The sequence below is a fragment of the Chelonia mydas genome, chromosome 3, assembly GCF_015237465.2.
Source record: "Chelonia mydas isolate rCheMyd1 chromosome 3, rCheMyd1.pri.v2, whole genome shotgun sequence".
NCBI lineage: Eukaryota > Metazoa > Chordata > Testudines > Cheloniidae > Chelonia > Chelonia mydas.
The window spans coordinates 140,837,108-140,858,769 of record NC_057851.1 but is presented as its reverse complement, the minus strand read 5'-3'; the positions used below and the strand labels follow the sequence as shown (position 1 = coordinate 140,858,769).

General features: G+C 36.3%; 1 protein-coding gene across 2 annotated transcripts in view; it reads left to right on the top strand.

The window, feature by feature from the left end:
- Positions 1 to 21,662, top strand: part of STRN (striatin) — a 107,616-nt gene that overhangs the window by 61,247 nt on the left and 24,707 nt on the right. Inside the window, exons 6-10 of one of the 2 annotated variants that reach the window (XM_037895431.2) lie at positions 4,661 to 4,796; positions 8,010 to 8,145; positions 14,907 to 15,017; positions 17,362 to 17,448; positions 18,018 to 18,161. In XM_037895431.2, the coding sequence (XP_037751359.1) occupies positions 4,661 to 4,796; positions 8,010 to 8,145; positions 14,907 to 15,017; positions 17,362 to 17,448; positions 18,018 to 18,161 (614 nt within the window). The remainder of the gene's footprint in view (positions 1 to 4,660; positions 4,797 to 8,009; positions 8,146 to 14,906; positions 15,018 to 17,361; positions 17,449 to 18,017; positions 18,162 to 21,662) is intronic. The other variant, XM_037895432.2, reaches the window with a different exon arrangement.

Below are 21,662 nucleotides of genomic sequence, written 5' to 3'. Positions count from 1 at the left end.
GCAGTGAACAGAATGAGTGCTTTTCCCACATCAAATGTTTTATATCATTAAACAAAACAGATGGAAACTGCCTCACTAAAATGTCATGTGTAGCCTTGTGCAACATGAAAGTATTTAAGTATCTTTAGCTTACTCCTTAAATCTTATTTTTAATCACTTTACCCCTTAACTGAATCCTAGGTAGTCCAAATTAATTTCTTTTTGAGGGTATATTTTTATTATTGACAGAAGAATAAACATAATAGAATAAAACTGGTGAAATGGAATAAAGGAATAAAATGTTTAATAACAAAATAAATAATTTATGATGCTGAGGACTTGATAAAGAGGCTCAAAGATGAGAAACTGCATTTAAATGACCAGTTGAAACTCATTCCAAGAGTTCTAACATTTGTTAAAAAATCACTTTTTTAAAGGTTAAGGCTAATTGGGCTGTAATCTCTCCCTAATCTCAAACTGGATTTGCGCCTTTTTATTTTAATAAGGCTGATTTCTGTTTCACAACTTACACATGAGCAAAATAAACTCAAGTGAAAACCGTCGTGGAATCTGCTCCCTAATGTCAGGAGAATAATTAAGCATTTTTCCATGACCCGGATTTATTTTCTGGAGTGAAATAAACCATTCCAACCAAGACTTAAGCAACTAAATGTCTTTCTACTCCAAAAGGCAGAATACCTGAGTAGTTCCTGCATCCATAAATCCTCTTAGCACTTACACATTTAATAAATCTGCTCTTTGTGTACTGGCTGATGAACATACATAGTGTGTGTTAGCATACTTATAAAATGGTTTATTGGAAAAAAAAAATTAAACCCCTGAATTTAATTGGAGGAAGGAAATAATTCCAAAATAGTGTGTGAATTCAACACAAATAGTAAATAAAAACAATTATAACACTGAAAAACTATTTTTTATTTCTAAAAATCGCTTTTTATTCCCCTCCTTTCCTCAATTCCTATCTCCCTCTTGCTTTACCTGAGTGGGGCTTCAAAAACAGCTGTTTTTGCCACACCCAGACACTCTCACCAGATGAGTTTAAACAGGGCTTCTGAAGGAAAACTACTGGGCCAGTTGGCTTTAGCTGATCATTAGGAGTAATGCTTCAAACAACAAGCAACACCTTACCGTGTTCTTTGAGGTCCCACTCTTATTGATCCAATGAAGACACTCAGGCCAGTGACAACAGCTTCACTTTAGAAGCCTCTCTCATTCCACTGCCACACATCTGTGACCAGGACTGGTACCTTGTTTTTGGAAACCTCATACAAGGCACTTCTGGAGTGAAGAGGAAGAGACCAAAAAAAGTTAATAAATAGGGGAGAGGGAAGCAGAGAAGAGGAGAGAGATGAATAGGGAAGTAACTTTTAAATGTTACCCCAATTATTTTTTACAAAAATTGTTTGTGGAATGGTATAGTGATCTGGCTAGTCAAGCAGCCTTATCTTTTCATGTACATTTGTTGGGACATAATTATATGGGCTGAAAGCTTCTTCAGTCAGTAAACTTGCAGTTTACATCCAAACCATTTTGTAAGTATTACTTCCTACTTTTAGTTTGTATTGCATTGTTTCTTGTATAGCGTGTGTTAATTCATTAGAAGTTTCAAAGAGATTGACACAGACTGTCTAGCCTGTCATAATTTTATACACAAGGTAAAAATTATATTAAAGCAGTTCTACAGTTTTATTTGGTGACATGTATTTCCATATTTTCAGTTATGCTGCATTATAAAGGGCCTGGCTCTCTGCATGGTAATGAAAATTCTTCAAAACGTTTAGAGTCATTAGTCATGGAAAAGAATAAGCTAATTGATATGTATGCATGTGTTTTCTGTACTCAGTCTGAGACACAGCTCAACTAAGATTTTGGCAGGCTTGAAAGAACTTTCATACCATGAGAAGGGAGTTTTTAAAGATACTATGGCCTCACATTTGAACAGATTTTGTTGGTAGGAAGAGATAAGGAGTCAACAAAAACTAGCTTAGGAAAGTGATGTAACATATATATGAGGCCCAAAGCAGGCCTTGGGGAGAACAAAAAGCTGTATTTTCTGTAAGTAGGAGAGGGGATTTTGCTATAAAACACTCTCCCACCCCTCTGTCTACACTGGGTCATGTGAAGCCTTTCTGGTGCTCTAGATTAGGCCTTTGAAACTGTGGTTCAGACACAGACTTTTTCTGTATTGGCCTGCTTAAACATTTTTTAGTCTAAGTTGAGCCTGTATTTAACTATTTTATTTTGTGAATTTTCTCTGTTTCTGTAATTTACCAATAAAGTCTGCTTTTATTTAAGACTACCTGTCTTCGGTCTTTGATACTATTAGTCACTGACCAGAGTCTCTGAGAAGGAACTAACCTCTTTCCTTGTGGGAGGGAGGGCACAGCAACTGAAAGATTCAAGGTGGGAGGAAGGCCCCAGTAATTAAAAGATCTGAGGTGTCATAAAGACAATAACTGTCTTCAATATAATATTAACTAATTTCAATAATTTAATTTTAAATTATAAAATATTATGGGTCATGTTAGAAGCAGCAAAGAAAATTCAATGTGCTCTTAGTGGCATCATCATTAAAAACAGTGAGTTAAACTTTAGTGCCCCATGTTTTACAGTTTACTGTATTTGAACCAGCTCCTAAATTTTAGACCTTGAAAGCCAAATGAACATTATACATTTTGGACTAGTGCCTTATGTTTTAAGGTTTTGACCAACTGGCTCCCAAGCCAAAATTTTTGCTGGAACAACAGTTCAGGGCAGGAATTGAAGTTGGTATGGTCAGACCAGTCATATCAGTGAGAGCTTTAAATGATATCTCTGGTATCTCTCATAGAACAGAATTGGGGGCGGGGGTGTATGCTCTACATTATCTCAAAGAGGATTGGGAGTTCTGTGAGGGTAATTATGCTCTTTATTCCAAAAAGGAGTGAGTTCAGATATTTCCCAAATCTGAAATCATTAAAAAAGCATATTGTACCACCTGGTCCTCTTGCCCTCAATGTGTGTGCTAGGAATTTCCCCATAAGGGTGCTATAGGGAGGGGTGCCCTCAGCTGAGTCCTGTTTTTCCCCCTCCCGCTTAACGCAGCAGTCCCTACAGCTGCTTCTGTCATTATCCTGCTGTTCAGCCTTTTATCATTGTCAAGATTACGCTTCACACATCAACCAACTTTCAACCACAGGTTTCACTTTCAACTATTTAAAGCTTTTTCTTTTGGTATTCTAGTATAATTGGTAATGTAAAGTTAAAATCTATTTGATTTTTATTGAGTTAAAAGTAATTTTAGTTACTACTCTTATCCTTGAGTAGTCCTGCCGGTTTTCTTCAAATCACATACTCATAATTTTTAATAATTTTCACTTTCCTGTTGCTTTGTGAAGGCCCATACCAACTGTAAAGGAAGCTGACTAAACAGGGTAAACCTTGAAACTGACTTTACACAAAGTGCTGTCAAATGCACAATATAAACTAAAAAATGGATAAGTTTTCTCTCATATTTTTCAGTTAACAGCATTTTTAGACATCACTTGTAATAGCAAGTAAAAATATTAGATATTTATGTGATTTTCCAAATAGCAAGAATACCACAAGTAAAAGCGTTAGGAGTTAATGTTATTAGATTGCCAAATCTCCCAGAGCACAAGGCAGAGAAAACATGTCTGCAAGGTGAAGCTTCATTTCTCTGTGTACCTCTGGGGTTTGGAGTTTTTTCCACTTGTTTCCATCTGTATTTAGCTTTCCTACCAGAATCTTTGTTCAGAGTTCTGTCCCATTGTGAGTCGTGTTAGGCTGATTTAGTTTTATGGATTCTTATTCATCCTAGGAGTTTGAAGTACTGATTCACTAATTGTGTTTATTCTTAGGATCTCTTTTACTGTACTGTATGTTCATCAACATTACCTTGATTAATGGTCACAAGGTCTAGCTTGGATTCTTTCTCTTAACCATTATTGACGTACCAACTCTTCCTGTTCCAGAGACATTTTCTGGATTTCTGCTAGAATTGACAAAAGTAATGTTAGCAAAATTATATTTTATTAAATGTTAACTGCTCTTTAGAGCCCCTAGTACTTAATTTAGTCTTAAACGGATTTTTTTTTCCCCATTGAACTGTTTTACAGTAGCAAATTTAGTACTCATCAAAGGTGCGTGATTGATGGGTCTGGAGCATTCTGTTTCCCAGCAAGATGGGGGCATCACAGGCAGCAGTGAAGTCATATTCTGCTCTGTCAGATTACTGTGCCCCTGTGAATGCTTGAAAGCTAGCTTGGTTGTCTTGGCTCATTCAGTCCTTTTGCTCTCTACTGCAACTGCCAAGAAGGGTGCCAGTTGTGGTGGTGTTTTGTGATGTGGGCCCAGCTGGAAACTGTTCTAAAATACTTCAGAAAATTGAAGCAGCTAAGTTGGGAATTGCAGCTGAGCAAGAAATAAATACAGGGTGTTTAAAAAAAAAAAAAGAGAGAGAGAGAAAAAAGGACCCATCATTAATATTATATTGTTTGCCCACAAATATAATTACATATAATCATTGTCCAATTTTACCAACTGACTTATTTTTATGTTGCAGAGCTTTGTTCATTACAGAACAAAACAACCAGATTGGTGAATGCAATTTTTTTTTTTGTTTTTGCTCTTCTTTATTCAAAATATGTTTTTTATCCAGGAAACCAGAATTGACAGACTCTGCCTCTCTGCTAGAGACCTTCAAATTTCTTGAAAATGCAGCTTCAGAGTTCAGTGATGAAGATGAGGATGAAGATATTGAAAGAAGAGAGAAAACAATGATTGATACCTCAACGGTGGGTCAAAAAAATCTCATTGTTGAAAAACTTGTGGTGAACGGAAAAGTAAAAGGAAAGTGTGAGGTTAAGGAAAAGTAAACAAGCTGATTCTGTGTCCCTTATACATGTGCATCTGCGTGTGCCCCATGCAAATTATTAAACACACCCCATATATGACTAAATGTATATCTGCCTAGTTGGGTGTGCAAGATTGGAAGCGTAAGATATGCACTTCTGAATTTGTGCGCACAAAGTAAGCGTGCCTACTTGGAGCCTGAAAATTATCCCCAAATGTTATTTTTTACTCTTCTTTGGTCTATTCTGTTAGTTTTATTTTAAAAAAAACAAACCTCCTGCCACCACTTGCTCTGTTTGAATCCAGAAGTTTGTGAACCTAATTATTTTTAATGAGCAACTGATCAATTTTATTTTTTAGGAACCACACACCTTCTAATTCAATCTTCTGCCTTCTTTTGGTGTTGAGAAGTATAATCTGTAATTCTAAATCAGAAATCCATTTGATGTGAAATATTTGCTTAAAATTTTTAAACTAATTTGAGGAAAATGCTTTTTGCAGTTTCCCAAAACTTATTACATTTCATTTTTAAGCAGCTTGTATAGAATTTTAAAGTAAATGTACCTGTAATATATGAATAAACCCAACCCTATTATTTAACCCAATCCCGTTTTGTTTTGTCAAATTGTTATGCTTACAAGAAGCACACGGGATCTTTTTCAGGGGAAAAGGCAATACGCCGTGTTTATTGAAGATACAACAATTGGCATATGCATTCAATCACACCACACACACACACACACACACACACTGTCCCACCAGTCGATGTTATAGTTACCAGTCTGGATCAATCTAGTGGCCAGCTAGGTTGATCACCAGCTAGGTTGATCACCAGTTGATCACCAGAGCCGGGTTCCGTTGGTTGCAAAACGATGCTCCGGGGAAGTCTTAGCAGGACGAACCCAAAGTTTCATGGCAAGGCACCCTGTTTATATAGTGATTTTCCTTCATTGGGACTAATGAGTTTTGCACCATCATGTAATCAATTGTTGTTTGACGAGTGCTTGTTTTCTTTTACTAAGTTCCTCAGGGAGTTATTCCATGCTGGTTGTGATTACAGCTATCTTGTCCCCATTGATAGGTGCCTGTCTCATTTTTAGAGTCGTTAATCTGCTCTCCTCTGACATTTTAATAGGGGCGTGTTGCAGCCTCTTGGCGCCCTTGCGTCTGTCTACGGTTCTTCCCTAGACCATCTGGTTCGGTGATGGCCTTTACACTTAACACACACATTCCTTATTCACACACAAAACAAAATTAATTTACAGAGAACATTTTGAACAGGAACATCAAGCTGCAATGCAAAAGAAAACAATCATGGCATTCTTTTACTTATTTTAAGGTGCTAAATCTATTACAAATTGGTGACCCTCAAAGGTCTGTCACTGCCTTGAAATCAGCACAGACAGATTCTGGCTGATGTATCTTTACCAGTGGCCCATTCAGCCTTTTCTTTCTGCTATTCAAAAAGGTTGGCTGGCAGGATATAATCAAAGCATACACCAACACATTTAATACATGCTACATTATTATTCTTTATCCGTCATTCTAAATTATATAAAATACAAACATAAAATCCTACTGCTACACAATGACTAAACTTCCCTTTGAGTATACAATGTATGGTAAGGTTACAATTGATCAAATGAAAATGTCTGAAAATGTTGTCCTAATAAATCATGTTTGTCTAATCAGTGGTATTTAAATATAATTTTAAAATAACGGAACAATTAGTTGTTTGATGGTACAATGGTGATTGACTTTGGAAGTACAAATAAATGCCCTTTCTTTCTCTGTCATCGAGGGACTGCCGTCTGTAACAAGCAAATTTACTTTCTGCAGATCTAAAAAATTTTTTTCAATAAGCCTTTTACCTTTGCAAAAATGATCTCTCCTGGGTGTACGTTTCTAATGGTATTAAGCACAAAAATTCTTCCTTGAAAATTTCACCATCATAAAATCTAACAGTGATAGCTGAGCAGTGTCATTTAAATCGCTTGATTCAGCCTCTTTAAGAGACGTGTATTTGGCATTTTTAAAAGCATAAAGTAGTACTGACAGACAATGCTTGTAATTTATCTCCAGTCTTTCCACTGCCATAAAATTAGGCAGGGAAACTTGCTTCACATGGTTCACAATGTCATCTTTGTTTTTATCTCTGGCAAATAGGAAATCATAGGCAAATGGTAGGCAGCACATCACTATTCGTGAATTTAATTATAAACATTTTTTTAAGGGGATCTGGTGGACCACACAGGAAGCCTTGGTGGAACACATTTGGCTCGGAGGCTGCCTATTGAGTATCATTGTACTACTGCTTAGATCAGCTTAACTATGCCACTCAGTGGTGTGGATTTTTCATGTAGTTATGCCAACCTAATTTTTTAGTATCGATCAGGCCTAAGTGAAATAAGTACTGCTCAAAAGCAGTTTTTCATTGAAATAAACACCATTATAATTTACAGTAACAAGGTGCCACAAGTACTCCTTTTCTTTTTCTGAATACAGACTAACACAGCTGCTACTCTGAAACCAATAACAAACCTAAGTCACTGGTTAATTAAATGACTTTAACCTAGACAGTCTGCTTTTGTTGTAGGAAAAATAAATTTCGGTTGACAAGTATAGTATGAATTAGTGTAGCTTAGAACTTTTTGTTTTTTAACAAATTACTGAGATGGTGTTAAAGTGACCAAAGAAAATACAATTTAGAAGTGACAAAAGCATAGATGGTGGTGGTAAAATGTGCAGCAAATAGGCAAGGTCACCACCATTTTGCCCAGCAAAGATGATTCTGAACAAATCAGTTTTGTAAAAAGGGTGAACATAAGAATACAGACTGTCACACTTGTAGACTATCCCTGGTAAATTACCAGTATAGCCCTTACTGTGCTAAGGTTGTGTATTGACTGCTTTAGGGTGAGGAAGATTGTTGTTTTAGACAGGACTTTCCTTTAGATTTACTGTTTGAATAAATCAAATGTGTTCACTTTGTCCTGTTTCCTCCCTGCCCCCGCCGCTAAAATAGAGGAACCCTATGTTTAATTTTTTCCTGCCTCTGTTCTAACTTTGTTAGTTCCACGTGTGAAAGCAAATAGTACTGGTAGATACAAAGCTGTATTTTTAGTTTAATTTAGCTTTTTTTTCTTTTTATTTAGATGGTGAGGAGAAGAGTGGTGTCTGATAGCAGTGAAGACAGAGATACAGAAGAAGCTTTGAAAGAGTTTGACTTCTTGGTTGGATCAGATGAAGGAGACGGAGAATCTAGAAGTTCAGGAGATGGAACTGACTGGGGTAAGGGAGCTTAGTGGATCACACCAGAAAAACAGAAAATAGGTTAAGCACAAAAACTGAACAATATTTTGTCAAGATCGCTACATCTTTAAAGGAGCCCTACTGTAAATCCTTTGGTGGTAGACTGAGATCCTGTTACTGAGAGACTGAGATATTGTTACTTTTCTGTATGCAGCTTTATGCCCACATTCTTAAGACATTCACATTTTTGTTAAGGTGTTTATTTTAAGTAATAATGCAAATATATATAGTTTAAATAATCTCTATAGAGTTCCAGTATCTTTTCCATCTATCCAAACTATAGAAGCTCTATAAACCGTTGATTTGTCAGATTGTGAATGTGAATATGAGAGGTTTTTAATCTGCTTCCCTTCCTCCCACTTTAATACAGAAAGCAGTATGAGTCATAAAGGTTTAATTAATTTTTTTTCCATTCAAATGGCAGCAATTTGAGCATTTTGGTCTATTCTATTGCTCAAATCCCTTTGAAAAAGATAGCAGGCATATATTTAAATCCTGTTTAGTTAGGGAATTTCATAAACTATTGTCTAGTAATATGTGGTTCAAGTTAACGTCTTGCAGCCAGATTATCAGAACCTAGTTTACTTTGAAGAATTGATTATTTAAGCCCCAGCATACTACGTAAACTAGCTGCATGCCAAGCTGATAGATTCTGAGGATATTTGGCCCAGTATATAAAGGGTTGAGAGGCTGCAGTTAACTCTGCTGGTGGGAGGTCATGAGCTCCCTAAGCCCCCCTCATAGCCCAATGCATATCTCTAATTCTCTCGCCACTCATGAACTGGTCACAGGGAAGAAGAAAGCTTTACTTGAGCTTTGGGCTTGCAGTAACCCTCAATGTACTGAAATCACTGGGCCTGGGATTGGACCCTAAGTAGTTACTTTAAATACAGCTACAAGAATTCCCTTAAGTTATTAAAAGGCCAATGATTCTTCCCCAAAAATAGTTCTTGAAAGGCATACTGGTATTTATTTTTTTTTATAATTAAACCTTCATCTTTTCTGCTTTCTGAGCATACTGTATCTATCACTTGTGCCACTGAAATGTGAATAGGGTGAGTTTGTCAGTAAGCAGTCCTATGTAATTTAAGGTGTTAAATAAATTCTTAATAACATTGGTGACAGCTCAGTACAGATTTACAAAAGATTTACTTTCCAAAAAAAAATAGAAATGTTATGGAAAGGTATAATTTCCTTTATAGTTGTATGTTTTCAGTCCTTGTAAAACTGGATCCAAAGGAGGTTTTCAGTTCTTTATATCACATCTTGTAATTATAGTTATAATAGTCTGTCATCATAAGCTGCGACAATATGTCATTATAAATTCTTTATCAATTCATTTAAGACACTTATTTGATTTAAATTAAATTAAAAATTAAATGTAATAATGTCTTATAACTTAATATATTGGAAGTAGGGGGAAACAGATGGTAAAGTTGTTTAAAAATTGCTTTCTAGCTTTGAACAGTACATTTTTTACAACAAAAATTTCCTGAATATTTTTAATAGTAATTTATTAAACAGGTACAATGGAATGCCATGACTGACTACTACTGAGAGCCTTTAGAGTTGATCAGATCTGTGATTTCTAAACTAGAAAGCATTTACATACTAGTTCAAAATCCACTTTGTAAAATGGATTAAATATGATGTATGGTACATGCAGGAAGTATGTAAGTGTATTATCATAGGCATGCCATAGAATATTAATGTCTGAAGTAGTTTGCTGACAACTGTGGCATCTATATCCTGCATATTTCTAAACCTTTTTTCCCCAAAGGAGAGCAGAAATTCCATATCAAATCTGGGGAAGAAAAGCATGATCAGCTAAAACTTCTCTCCTGATTTCAGAAATCGTGGCCTGTTGTCCACAAACAAAACTACCCTGCCCTGCCCTTAAATGTAATGCTGCTTATATTTCATGATCCATTTTTATTCTACCTCTGTGTTACACTTCTGGGGATGTCTTCAGTGCTAATGAGGGGATTGTTTCTTAACTTCTACCTCCAGCAAATCACCAGACTGTGGAGACTGGGGAAAAATCTGCGGTGGAGAAACTGATACACCCTCCTTCTCCCGTCCCTCACAATATATGTGGAAAAGATCCACACATAGAGTAGACCTTCTGTACATGGGTCAAAAGGACTTAGCCCATCGATGGCCCATAATAATTTAGCCTCTTCTCTAGGAACTTTTTTTAACTGTTGATATTTCTCCATTTTCAAAGATGTTCCAAAAATAATTAATTCTTAGCACAACTATTTGTTTTTTGAATTAATCTGTCATCCATGGAAGTAACTCCTCTTTGATCATTGTTTTTTGTATCGTAATTCTATCCAAGTCCAATATGTTAGTCTCCTCCAGTTTATTAGAATTTATAAATACTTCTTCCATGGATGTGTTAATGTCTTCACCTCATGTTGATGTGAAGAAACCGTTAATATCAGTGGTTCTCCATCAGGGGTACATGTACCCCTGAGGGTATGCAGATGTCTTCCAGGGGGTACGTCAACTCATCTAGATAATTTTACAATGGGCTAAAAGCACTACCGAAGTCAGTACAAACTAAAATTTCATAAAGACAATGACTTGTTTATGCTACTGTATATGCTATATCAGTGTTTCTCAACCGGCTGGGGGTGTCCTGATTTATTTTATAATTATATGGTAAAAATGAGAAAGTAAGCAATTTTTCAGTAATAGTGTGCTAACTCACTTTTGTATTCTTTTAGGGCTGTCGATTTAATCACAGTTAACTCACGCGATTAACTGAAAAAAATTAATTATGATTAAAAAAATTAATCGCGATTAATCGCACTGTTAAACAATAGAATACCAATTGAAATTTATTAAATATTTTGGATGTTTTTCTACATTTTGAAATGTATTGATCTCAGTTACAACACAGAATACAAAAGTGTACAGTGCTCACTTTATATTGTTTTTCTTAAAAATATTTGCGCTATAAAAATGACAAAAGAAATAGTATTTTTCAGTTTACCTCATACAAGTATCATACTGCAATCTCTTTATCATGAAAGCAGAACTTACAAATGTAGATTTTTTTTTTTTGGTTTCATAACTGCACTCCATAACAAAACAATGTAGAACTTTAGAGCCTACAAGTCCACTGAGTCCTACTTCTTGTGCAGCCAATCACTGAGAAACAAGTTTGTTTACATTTACGGGAGATAATGCTGCCTGCTTCTTATTTACAATGTCACCTGAAAGTGAGAACAGACATTTGCATGGCACTTTTGTAGCTGGCATTGCAAGGTATTTATGTCTCAGGTATGCTAAACATTTGTATGCCCCTTCATGCTTTGGCCACCATTCCAGAGAGACATGCAACCATGCTGATGACGCTTGTTTAAAAAAAAAAAAAAAAAAGCGTTAATTAAATTTGTGACTGAACTCCTTGGGGGAGAATTGTATGTCTCCTGCTCTGTGTTTTACCTACATTCTGCCATATATTTCATGTTATAGCAGTCTCGGATGATGACCCAGCATGTTGTTCGTTTTAAGAACCCTTTCAGTGCAGATTTGACAAAACACAAAGACGATACCAATGTGAGATTTCTAAAGATAGCTACAGCACTCGACCCAAGATTTAAGAATCTGAAGTGCCTTCCAAAATCTGAGAGGGATGGGGTGTGGAGCATGCTTTCAGAAGTCTTAAAAGAGCAACACTCTGATGCGGAAACTACAGAACCCTAACCACCAAAAAAAGAAAATCAACCTTCTGCTGGTGACATCTGACTCAGATGATGAAAATGAACATGCCTTGGTCTGCACTGCTTTGGATCGTTATCGAGCAGAACCCATCCTCAGCATGGACATATGTCCTCTGGAATGATGATTGAAGCATGAAGGGATATATGAATCTTTAACAAATCTGGCATGTAACTATCTTACAATGCCGGCTACCACAGTGTCATGCGAACTCCTGTTCTCACTTTCAGATGACATTGCAAACAAGAAGCAGGCAGCATTATCTCCTGCAGATGTAAACAAACTTGTTTGTCTGAGCAATTGGCTGAACAAGAAGTAGGACTGAATGGACTTGTAGGCTCTGAAATTTTACATTGTTTTATTTTTGAATGCAGTTATTTTTTGTACATAACTCTATATTTGTAAGTTCAACTTTCATGATAAAGAGATTGCACTACAGTACGTGTATTAAGTTAATTGAAAAATACTATTTTATTTTTACAGTGCAAATATTTATAATAAAAAATAAATATTAAGTGAGCACGGTATGCTTTGTATTCTGTGTTGTAATTGAAATCAATATATTTGAAAATGTGAAGAACATCCAAAAATATTGATATAAATGGTATTCTATTATTGTTTAATCGTGTGATTAATTGCGATCATTGCGACTGATTTTGTTTAATTGCTTGACAGCCCTAATTCTTATGTCTCATTTTGTAAGCAGGTAGTTTTTAATTGATGTGGAACTTGGGATACATAATCATACTGTAACCCAATCAGATTCCTGAAAGGGTTACAGTAGCAGTTACCAACTTTCACGTGGTAAATAAGCACCCAGCTTTCACAATAAGCCAAAAATCAAGCTAAATCCATTTCAAAAGGAGGCCAAAACAAGCCAGTCCCTAAGAACCCCAACACTCTATGTGACTAGATCCCCCTGGCGTGCAGTCTGGGACTGTGGTGGTCCTGCTGTGCACCCCTGACTCTCTCCTCCCCTTGCCCCTGCTTACCTCCTCTTGCCGCTGCTTGCCAGGAGCTGGTCAAAAAAAGAAGCAACAAGCAACACCCTACAAGCCAAAAACTAGCCAACAAGCAACTCGCAAACCAATTAAGTCAAAAACAAGCCCAATTTCTGCATTTTTTCATGGGTTTGGCATGTCTGTACAGTAGCCTGGAAAGGTTGAGAACCACTGATTTTAGATTATCAGCCTCAGACATTGCTTACCTTCATGTTGTATTGTACCTATCATTTTGTTGGCCAAAGAGAGCTAAATACAGCTATCAGCATTACTTCTGAATAATCTGGAGTGGTGTCTGCAGAACGTAGACTACGCTTTCCAAAGGAGTGAGCAACCATTTATTTTCTTTCAGTAATCATTCATTCCTTACATTACTTCCCTGTTAGGGGCCTCACTGGTTTTTTAGTCATGCTTCTAATATTTTAATAATACACCATAAACTATAATGGCCATCAATTAGGTACTATGCTTAATACAAAAATTAAAACAGAAAATGCTACATGGGCAAACTTTTTTAATAGTTTGTTTTAACTGACAAAAATCTGAGATTGAATTTCTAACTTTGGGGTGTGCCTTTTTCATTTCACACCTTAACTGAGAAAAAAAAGTCACTTAACTTTTGAGTAGGTTGGCTTTTGTCAGTTGAATCTAGATCTTTGAGGAGATACAGTTTTGTGTTCTATTATAGCTGTAGATCAAGTGGTCTGCATTCAATTGGAAATCCTGCTTTCCACAGTTTTGTACTGAGATGCTCATAAACTTATTGACTGAATCATAGCATGAAAGGTCTTGAGTGTTTTTATTCATTTAAATGTTAGATTTTGCAACTAGATAAGTTATCACTGTATGCACAAGAAAATACTTTTCATATGGGTTTTGAATAGTCCCTGAAGAGCCCTTTAAATGACAGATCAATCATAGCCAAATGATCTGTTCTGAACCATCAGGAGAATAATTCACCACTTTTTAAAGTTTTTTAAAAGGAAGGAACACTTTACCAGTTTTAGGCTTAAGGAATAAACTTTATATTAAATATTGATGAAACATGATAAATTTGAATGAGGAAAATAAAGCCTTAATTTAATGCATTTTTTTAAAAGAAAACCCAGAGTTGTAATGTAAAAATACATAAATCATAAACGGTATTATTCACCTCTGAGTTGTATGTTACAGTAAACTGGCTAAATATAGTCTTCTGGTATGCTGTGTAAATGTCTTTAATATTTGTACCTACATATCACCTTTCATTAGAGGATCTCAAAAGAGATTACAAAAGTGGGTAAGTGTTGTTTTTCTTGTTGTACAACAGGGGAAACTGAGAATCAGTGACTTAATTGAAAGTATGGCAGAAGTTCAGTTGAGTTTAGGTATAAAATGCAGGCTTCCAACACTAGATGTGCTGCTTCCTTTGTCTGACTGTGATATCTCAAATTTTTCCAGCCTCTTTTTAAATTAAATGCACTTTTGATGTCTAAAATTATTTGTAAAAACCCTGGTGAAATGTAAAGTAAACTGTTACAAAACCCCCTTTAATTTAAACATACTTTTTTGTATAAATAATAGGATATGACTAAGTAAACTCCAGACATGCTGCATCCATGCTGTAAGTGCTAGGTTAGATTAGTAATGTAATATGTATTTGTGGATATAATTGTTTCTCTGGAAAAATAATTAAAGCAGTAAAAGTATTACCTGCTTGTTAGAAGAGGAAAAACAAAACAAAAAATGACAACAAAAAACATTGTTCTGTGAACGATCACTATGAACTAATTGGGTTCAGAGATTAAGCATTTGAAATTTCATCACAAAATGATTTTTTAAGAAATTCTGAGCAAGTGAAAATAGGGGTGAGAATGCAGTCTCGCAGAATTTGCAACCACGGTGCTATTTGTGTATTTTTAGTACAAGGTATAAATAAGATTGACAACAGCTGCTACCTCCTTCAGTGAAAACTATTTAGTGACATATTATTGAAAAAGGATGTTTCGTTTGTTTTACTTTATTTAGAAAAGGAAGACCAGTGTCTCATGCCTGAAGCCTGGAATGTGGACCAGGGAGTAATAACCAAACTCAAGGAACAATACAAAAAGGAGCGCAAGGGAAAAAAGGGGGTGAAGAGTAAGTGGAAAACATTGCACCTTAAAATCATAAGCCCCATCTCTTTCACACCCCTAATTCTATCTTTCTTTCAATGTTTTCCTAAAACTACTTACTCTTTTACTTTGCCACTCCTGACTGCTTTCCTGTTCACCAGTGCTCAGGGGTTGAAATTAATGATAGTCAATCCAGTTGCCTGAGAAAGTAGGAAGATGCTGACTGGGATATAACTTTTACCAGTTTAGTGTTGGATAAATTCAAAGTGATTATGCTGGACATAGACTATGTAGCAACCAGTGGTGATATATAGACATATGAAATTTAAATGCATTGTTTTGAGACTTTATTAAACTGTATATTTTAATTGAGAAAATGTCAGAACTCTCTTATTTGAAAACATGCCAGTTTTATAAGACCTGTTTTGGAGTTTGGTAAATAAAACAAACAAACAACTCTTTAGTATCTGTTAGCTGACAGAGGGAGAAACAAGTTAATTTCTACCCCTGTTTGTACTTAATATTCACCACATGCAAGTCATGCTGTCCTCATAATTCCTTATGCAGGGCTCGAAATGGAAAATAAATCTTATTGACAACCTCTAAGTCAGTTCTTATTTATCAACTACCATTTTACCTGTGGAATTTATATTTGTCATAGGTGTTATTTGGATTCCAAGCAAACAGCTGTGATAGGTATCTGAAATACAATTTCTAGCCCTGTTCATCATACCTTTCTCTGTTATATCTCCTGAAACACAAATCCATTATGTGAAACCTGTGTTGTTAAATAAAATAAGTATTTATATACCTTTCAGAGTCAAGTTAAATGTTTAAAATGGAAATCATAACTATTTCAAACATAAAGCTGTGTTGAGAACTCTTGTGGAAATAGTTGAAATTTAAAAACGATGCACCTAATTCAGGGGGAAATGTGAAGGATATGTTTCATTACTCCTCCCTTTGTGGGAAGATGCTTATTAATTTTAATGGAACTGTCACTTCCAGCGTGTTTACAAAATCATACAAAAAGATGCCGTCTCCTCTACATTATTGTTTCAAGGTTGCCTCATTTTGTTACTTTCTGCATTTAGTAGATTCTAAATGTGATTGGTTGCAGCTCAGTAAATATTAGCTTTGAGGTTATAGCATCAAATATAGCACGTAGAGGCTAAACCTACATTATTACTTTCTCTAAGCAAATCAGTATGTACTTCAGATTCCTATGCTGATATGAATGACATTTGAAAGAATTGTGTATTCTTTGATTGCAATTATTTAAGGTACCATTGAAGTACCCGAAAAAATGCAAGCATAGCAAGAAGTTGAGCTTCCCCCAAAAAACAGTTATCGTTTTACCAAATAAATTCTGAATTTCTTTGTAATTAAAATAGAGATTCTCATACAATAGGAATACACAGAAAATTATTTTAATAACTTCTTGTCTCTAATGTCATAGTACATGTATATAGTATACAGTGTCAGGGCCAAAGTTTTAATGAGCCAACTTGCTAGAAACATTTAAATTAAGAAATGAGTACATTTCTCAATCAGATATTGGGTGTATAGATCCTGATTATCAAACTATAGTAATTAATGATTAATTTAGGCACAGCTATCATTGGAACTTTGTTTTATATGTTTAATGAGCAAAGTGCCTGATGCAAGACTGCAATTTGGCACCTTGCACTATTTCACAAGGGTACTATAGTTACATGTATAGTAACATGTTTTTGGATGGAGGTTTGATTTGGGGGAGACCAAGAATTACAGAAATTAAGCATCTTTCCATGGACAAACCATCGTTGGAAGGGCATCGATGCAGAAAAATCGGGAGGCGTTACACCTGTTATCTGTCACCCGTTCATGATCTTAGAGAAGAAAGGAGTGAGGAAAGAAATGAAAAAAAAAAAAAAAAATTAAACACCGTAATATTGAGATGTATGAAGTCTGTTTTATAACTTTAATCTCATCATAGATGAGTATTCAGAGATAAAACTGTTCAGTAAAATGCTGTTTTTCTAGAAAATCAGATACTGTATTAAAACAACCTTGCAAAATCCTATTCACTCGTTGCCTGACTCAAGTAATGTTTTGTAATAGACAACTAAAATACTATTTAGTTTCTTTATTATCGTTATGGTAAGGGTGGGAAAAACAGAACTTGTAGCTGGGCTAGTACATTTATAATGATTTTGCAAGGCTGTAGTAAAAATTCCTGTGAAGTAGTGTAATAAGATCATACATATATTAGAATACACCTCTGTGTTAAAGCTACTTAAAAATAGCTGTATTATTTACTGGTCTAGGAAAAACCATAACGGACTATGGGTAAGATATTTTCCCATTCTTAATTAAACTTACAACAGGAAAAACTACCGAAGATATGTTTCAGCCTCAATCCTATATAAAACAGTCAAAACAGGGATGTGGGAAAATGATGGCGCAAAGCACAGGTAAGTGTCAAGAAGGGCATGGGTCTTCACCACATGTAGCTTCAGGAAGTAAGCCAGCGAATCCAGTTTGATTTATTTTTTTAATATAACAATTGTATAGATTATGTAGCATCACAAATATACACTACTGCACAAATAATTTTAAAATATTCACAAATTATTTAAAGAATATACTGCACAAAGCATCTGCACAGATTTTTAAAATATTTCACAAATGTTTGCAATTGTTCTTGGAAAGCAATAAAATATTTTGTTTGACCAGTCATTTTGTTGTTCTGAGTCAACTGAAGGTATTTAACTTTTTCATGCAAATAGCAGTGTGAGTTCGTAAAAGTTGGGGGGGAAATTGTCAGTTGCTTCCATAATTTTCTTTTTCAAGATGTTCATTTCATGCTGAAAGGTTAGTTACTGCTGGAAGTAGGCGCTCATTACTGATGTTTGTTAGGAAATGTCATGTCAACGATGGGATCCATTGTTGCTTGTCTTGCTGTAACATATTTGATGTGATAAATAGCATTGCTGTGAATTACGTTTACATAAGCCATTTCACTTTTGTTTTTCCCGGATAGGGCCCAACAGGTCAAAGCTGCAAGACATGCTTGCAAACTTGAGAGATGTTGATGATCTACCTTCATTACAGCCATCTGTCACATCACCCTCTAGGCCGAGTAGCTCAAGGCTTATTGAACATGAGATAAACAGGACAGATGAAGGCAAGTATTTGTCTGTTTATGTTTATATAAATGTGTATACATTTGCATATTTATAATTATTATTATTGCCTAAGACTTTACTTCTTTTATACTTTTAAAGCACTTTACAGATATTAATTTAGCCTCATCATACCCCTGAGGTAGATAAGCGTTATCACTTTTCTCCATCACCCTGGGGAAATTCAGGGAGAGATTTGAAGTCCTGATCTGAAATTTTTTGAGGTCAGTGGAAAGAGTGCAGTGGGTTTCTGTGGGCTTTATGTAAGGCCCTATGTCATTTGCCCATGTTCACACTAGAAATCTGGCAGAGTCAGGTATAGAACACAGATCTACCAGGCCTTAACCACAAAACCATCCTTTGCCCATTTATGATTGTACAGAAGACATGTAGCATTTTATAATATTTGAGTACAGTGATAGGGAGCAAACTCTGCAGCTAAACTAAAAGGTGTGTCTAACATGGAAACACGCAGTGACTGGCTCCAGAATCATAGAGGAAGGACAGACCGCAATTTTTGCTCAGGTTGGTTGCTCATTTCTTAAGTTTTATAGTGGTGTTTGTATCTAAAATTTTCAGTGAGTTAGGGTCAGGGCAGAAAGCCCTAACATGCTGTGCGCAGTCTCTCATTCAGTATACAACACTTACCTTCACAAACACTACACTTATAAATTGTTAATTGCAGTGTTTTAGCTTCAGTATTTCAATTATTTTAATGATGTACAGAATAATAAAATAAGCATAAAAGTGCCTTTTCTGATGTGTTAATTTATATGAGGCATGCTGTGACTTATGCCCAAAAGATTGCTAAATATGGCTGGAAAAATGAGCAAAACATGATTTTGGCTAATAATCCATCTCTCTTCCTGAAATAGTAAGAAATTAGATTGACCAAATTACAAAAGAATGCAGATGAAAAAGGGTTCCATGTGGTTTAACTACTGCAGAGCACAGTAGTTCAACCTCCCACATGCTTAGAGAGATTTTTAAAAGAAAAATGGTAACTTAGCAACATTTTGAAATGTGGCAGAATTATTTTTGTGTGTGTGTTGAGCATTTCCGATCATCCCACAAGTGCCTCACTGGTGGCAAAAAACATAATGTGAGACCTTTCCACATTCACTTTCTTTCAAAATATATATTTTGTAATTGAGAGCATCTGACTAGCTTATGAAAAAGGCAAAACCAAAACATGTCAGTGTTGCTTCTTTTTTCATTAGTGAAAATTTATTATTAAAAATGTAGCCGTTTAACATCCATTTAAAAAAAATCTAAATCTGTACATATAAGGAAATGTTAAATAAGTTAGGAATGCAAGTGAGAAAAAGGAAACTGGTAATTCATGCATTAGCAGAGCAAAAAAGAGAGTTCATAATTAAAAAGCAGAAATTTGGGTAGAGTTACATTTATGCAGTCCTCAAGCAGAGTACAAAAAGCTTGAATCTGACTAGAAAAAGGTAGAAAAGAGAGAGCCATAGGGAGATTCAGAGAAATACATGAATGGTGAGAAGAACACATGAAAGATGATTTTGCCACATTCTGGATGGACTGGAGAGGAGTAAGATGAGGTCAGAGCTGAAGAAGGCATAAAGATAAATTGGGCAGAAGTTACATGTAGTCAGTAGGAATAATCTGCGTGTCTGCATACTCAGAAGGATGTTAGCGTGTTTCTCTGCATTAGAGAGGTCTAACATCAAAAAGGGTTAGAAACTCTTTTTTTTCTTTTTTTCTTTTTTTAATGCAAGCTTAGATTCTAGAGGGTGGTGGGTCTTGAATACATTTCCTCCACAGCTTCCCATTCTCAGTCCACATGTCACTCAAACATCAAAGGCTGTTAGCATTGGGTGGAGGGCAGAATATATGCAGACACATCTCAATACCAGGGGTGTATGGTGCCATCCCATTCCTTTAGTTCATGTTTTCTTCCGCCTATCAACAGAGCTTTCAATCACAAAGCGCTGTTCAGACATTGGTTTTCTACGTTTCATTTTCTTTCAGAACTCTAGTTATTTGGTGAATTTTCCCAAGTAACTTATTTTTTATGTCCTACGGGTGCTCAATTTCAGGTGCACATGTCCCCATGTGCCTTTGATTAGAGACTTTTGGTAGCAGTGTCTTGCAGTCCACCCGTGAGCACTAGCTCTCATGCCCCATACTGAGGATATATAAGCAGTATCAGATGAACAGCCTTCAGTTCCTTCTCAGCTGCACAGGCCTGAGAATGGAGGGTTTTGTGGTGCCCATGCCCTAGTTATCTCTTTCTTAGGGAATAGCTTCTCGTTTTTACTTCATTGTTTAGAGCTTCCGTTAGCCCCCCTTTTTAGTTTTTACCAGTTGTATAAGATGGTTGGTTGAGGAAACTTCTTTAAGAGACTCCTCATTTCTCCCCCTCCCACCCTGGGGGGTGAGTGGGTGCATTCTTTCCTTCTTTGAAGGATGTTATCTTTGTGTTAAGCCTAAATCGCCTAGATTTAAACATTGTCTCACTTGGTGGGATTCTCAGTTATTGATGATCACCGTCACTGTGTCTGCAGCTTAGAGGACATCCATTTCCCATCTAAGTGTAAAAGTTGTTCAGGGTTTAAGAGTAAGTCTAGAAAAAACAGGGAGATTAAGTTTAGGCTTCTCATGATGGCGCACTCCCTTCGCCTTGCCTCAGACCCAGGTCCACATACCGCGTCTTCCGCCCGGTATAGCGGTCTCCCTGTTAGCACAGTGCCCCATCAACCTCCCCCTCACCCACTGGGGAGAGAACCACAGAGGATGGCACCAAGAATTCCAGAAAGAGGAACTCTAGATCACCTCAAAGAGAAGTTGGTGCCAGGAAGCCAAGGTCATCACAGAGACCCACTGCTTTTGAGACCTTGCATCCCAGAAAGGGTACCACTGAGGCTCCCAAGATCTCCTGATACCGAGGACCCCTCAGCTAAGGCTTCAGGAACTTATAAGTCCCGTAGTACCCTGCTTTCAAGTTGCCTGCAGTATCCACATTGACACTGATAGCACTGATTGATCAATTTGCAAAGCCAAGGTCATCCACAGAATCATAATCAGAATTCTGCACACACTCACCTGATACCACAGGAGTTTAGATTTTCCAGGGACTTGTTTGTCTTGGATGAACTGGAGTCCCCTCTACTGATGGATATGGAAAGACTCTTGGAACCAGGGCCTCATCTGTCACCATCTACTCTGCAGACTAACATTTCTTCCTAATGAGACAGTGATGCCACCACCTCCATCACATGTGGATGATTTTAAGCACTTCCAAGTGCTCACAAAGAGAATTCCTGACTCCCTCCAGAATCTCCACAGAGGAGGTTCAGGAGACCCAGCACAAACTCTCGGACGTTCTCTATATTACCTCTTCTGGTCCAGTAGCCTTACCTACAAACAGAGCCCTGCTTGAACCTGCTAAAACAATTTTGGCAAACCTCAGCTCCCATACCTCCAACTTTTAAGAGGACAGAAAAAAGAAAAAACTATGTTCCAGCTAAAGATTC